General features: G+C 37.4%; 1 protein-coding gene across 1 annotated transcript; it reads left to right on the top strand.

Annotated features, from left to right (window-relative positions):
• The first annotated feature begins 252 nt into the window (after positions 1–252).
• On the top strand, positions 253–2,635 carry tnfa (tumor necrosis factor a (TNF superfamily, member 2)). The gene is made up of 3 exons (XM_029166845.3): positions 253–1,350; positions 1,520–1,576; positions 1,701–2,635. The coding sequence occupies exons 1-3, from the start codon at positions 1,152–1,154 to the stop codon at positions 2,180–2,182; spliced, it is 738 nt and encodes a 245-aa protein (XP_029022678.1). The 5' UTR covers positions 253–1,151; the 3' UTR covers positions 2,183–2,635.
• Positions 2,636–3,605: the final 970 nt, after the last annotated feature.

The raw sequence follows: 3,605 nt of genomic DNA, 5'->3' as shown, positions 1-3,605 counted from the left end.
TGAGGCCAAGGTTTTAGCTACACAATATGTATGTCAGCAACCCCAACCGTCACCCACACACTCCTGCCTACTAATCGCTCTGAAACATGCACAGTCATTCTTACTCATTTGAGCTGTTGCCATTTAAATAGGCAAATTTTGTATTGAACCTGTTGCCGTCCTTATCTTGGATAACGCATAAGCATATACTGTAAAAGGGCAGGGCTGTTTCAAATATATCATACTATGGTGACATTAATTATGACACTATATATGGGGTGGGACATGAAGATCATTGGTATGTGGTATAAACAACTGTAGATATAAAAATGATTCACACAGGACTGTTGGACAACTCACCAGACATCATATCATACCATTTAAAATAAGCATGGATCAACACTTTAACATTTCCAGTGACATTTTCTACAAACATTAAAGAAACTTCAATAAACAGGAAATATTAGTGAATCTTCACACAGAACGTCAAGCCCTGTTTCGTCATCAGTCTATTTTTAAGCAAAGGGGAAATTACTAATACAATGATGACCAGTTCACGGCAACATATCCAACCACCCAGAGATTCAGTGTGTCAGCTGCAATGTGCATTTCAATCTAAAATGATGATCTAGGCTTTTTTCTGTAGCTTTTTAGCTGTAGAAGTGTGGCAAATGTTGAGGTTTGAGACCCTAAACCACGATCATATATTCTGTGCAAGAGCTGAGTTATAAAAGAGGTTTCTAGACAGGTGTTATAATTAAATTTAAACTACTGTAAACTACTATTATATATGTAAAATGACTTCAATTAAAATCCCATATAAAGCTTATATGGGATTTGTTGGCTTTAGTTGTGTAAGTGCTGTGAGATTACTCTGTTGTGAATATATGCTATATAAAAGTTGAACTGAATTGAAAAGTATGTGCTACTAGGATAAGTGATAAGTAGTACCTCTATCACTACTGTAGTGTAGGAGTGTTGTATATTATGCTGCCCGTCCTGGGTTTTCTCACTTACGATGAGTGACATCACTGGAGTTTCCCCAGAAGGAAACTGTTTTAAAAGAGCAACTCACTGAGTATCAACCAACAAACCAGAGCAGCAGTAGAAGGAAGACAGCACTCAAAGAGCTCAGTTTGACATAAAGCAATAGAAAAAAAGTAATCTGATCAATGGAAGGTGAATGCAAAGTACAGCTGGACTCCTCAGTGGAGACAGAAGCTGGGAGAGAGACAACACAGAATGTAAAGCTCAGCTCCAAGCTAAGCACAGCCTTGCTGGTAATCGCACTGTGCCTTAGTGCGACTGCTGCTGCTGTCCTTGTGTTCCACAGACACGCCAAGGAGCCAGGACCAGAGGAAGACACTTTTGGTGAGGACCTTTTCAATTCCCTCTAAAGATCGGTATTGTGTACATGTATATTTGTCACATCAGTGTTATAAGTACAGCGCTTTGTGAGAAATATTTGATTTCTCCATTACACCATAAAGTTAACCAAGCTCGCTGTATGTGGAACTCAACCTCTGTCTTTTATTTCCAGTTCTTCATCATGCATTAAGGCAAATTTCTAATGTGAGGGCTGCTATTCATTTAGAAGGTAAGAACAGCAATATGATCATTGATTATTAATAAGAATATCTGGCACTGTTTGACACAACAAATATCCAGATGTTGAGATAATACGATCGCCTCCATCACCATTTTTCCATTCTTTTGCACAGGAAAACATAACAGTGCTAGGACTGATTCAGTAGAATGGAAGAATCAGGTTGACCAGTCCCACTATCAAGGAGAGCTAAAACTCGATGACAATGAAATTGTCATTCCCCACAATGGTCTCTACTTTGTTTACAGCCAAGCATCTTTCAAGGTCAATTGCAGCTTTGGTGCTGAGGATGATCATGATGCAGCGTCAAGGCCCCTGGTCCACCTGAGCTACACAGTGAAGCGCTGGTCCAAGTCATATGGCAATGATGATGCTAAACGGTCCTATCAAACAATCCTGCACTCCATACGCACCGTCTGCCAAAAGATTAGGAGCAGTGATCTAGATGAACAGGGCAAATGGTATTCTGCCATATATATGGGGGCTGTATTTGACCTAAAAAGGGAGGATAGGCTGAAAACAGTCATGGAGAAGAAGAATCTACTTGAAGTGGAAGACGAGCCGGGGAAGACGTTCTTTGGTGTATTTGCCTTGTGATGACAGGTGGTGGTAGCAACACAACATGGAATCATCTCAACTCACAGTAAAGTTTAAATGGCAGCATTTAAACTGCACTCAGAACTCAATGCAAGGTTCAGTACAGACTTCTGAGTTCATTTGCCTCTTAGGTTCAAGAAAACCAAGCTATGTTAGCTGACTTTGAAGGTCTCACTGTAAGATATCATCATACATGTGGCTATGGATCTACAGTGATATGTACTGTGTACTGTCACCTTTATTGTTTATTAATTATTTATTGTTGTATTATTTCTATTTGTTTAGAAACATTGACAGAAATTACTACATGTTTATCACTACAGGCTGGGATAAATGAATTTATTATAATTTAATTTTTTGAAAAAGAAAATATTTATTCTATTAATTTAATTATTATTTATTTTAAAGTATTTATTAATTTCTTTTTTAAATTGTTTTAATAAAAGTGATCACATTTTTATAATCTGTTTGTCAATGTAATTTATTATGAAGGTCAAAAAAGGTTATGGAGCCTATGATAATAACTCTGGGCATAGGCGAACTAGGCAGTTGCCTAGGGCGCCACCTGCCGGAAGTGCCACCACTCAAGCCTGTTGTTAGGTGACGCCACTCAAAGCCTCGCCTAGGGCACCAAAATGGCTATTGAATCCTACCCACTGCTGGGTAGGGTTAGTAAACAAGTAATATAAGTAAGTAATGTAAGTTGTAATTAAAAACACAGAAAAGTTATCCAACATTCAGATTTGGGGCCCATTTAAGATGATCACAAATAATAGCAGTGTGCTTTAGCACATTTTACTTGAAAATGATTGTTCCCAGATGTTTAAGTAGACAAAATCTCCTTTGTTGTTGACCTTATTTGATCAAGACAAACCATACATTGTTTTTTTTTAAACAGAGCAGTATCTATAGTTTGGCTTTACTAGTACAAAGGAAGGACTTCTCCATATGTTTCAGGTGTTTGCATCTAATTTTATTGTGTGAGCAAGCAAAGTAGACCATTGTTATGATGAACTAAGAGGCTGGACTGGTTGGGTTAAAGCCTGTATTTGTGGTTGTTTAAAGCTACAATAGTCATAAAACTTGTTAAATTAAATTATTAATTAAACTGCAATTGAATAAAAAGACATTTAGAATGTTGGCACTTTATAAGACACTATGATTTGCTCTTTTTAAAGTTTGTATTTATTTTCATATAATTTAGTTGTTAATGTTCCAAAAGAAGAAGAAGAAGTCCCTCAGCAGCTATAGTGGAATAGTGGAAGAAGAGGGACTTCCTTGTAGTGTGGTAATCCCCTGCATCTTCCTCTGCAGTGGCCTAGAAAAGTACCACACGCCCACTGTGGAAAACAATAATTTGGTGGTAAGTACTGTATATTGGGGTTTGACTTTAGTTATACAACTTCATATTATAACCAAAGAG

This window comes from Betta splendens, chromosome 11 (assembly GCF_900634795.4).
Source record: "Betta splendens chromosome 11, fBetSpl5.4, whole genome shotgun sequence".
Taxonomy (NCBI): Eukaryota; Metazoa; Chordata; class Actinopteri; order Anabantiformes; family Osphronemidae; genus Betta; species Betta splendens.
Note: the sequence above shows the minus strand (reverse complement) of the source record. Positions and strands in the feature narration are given on the sequence as shown.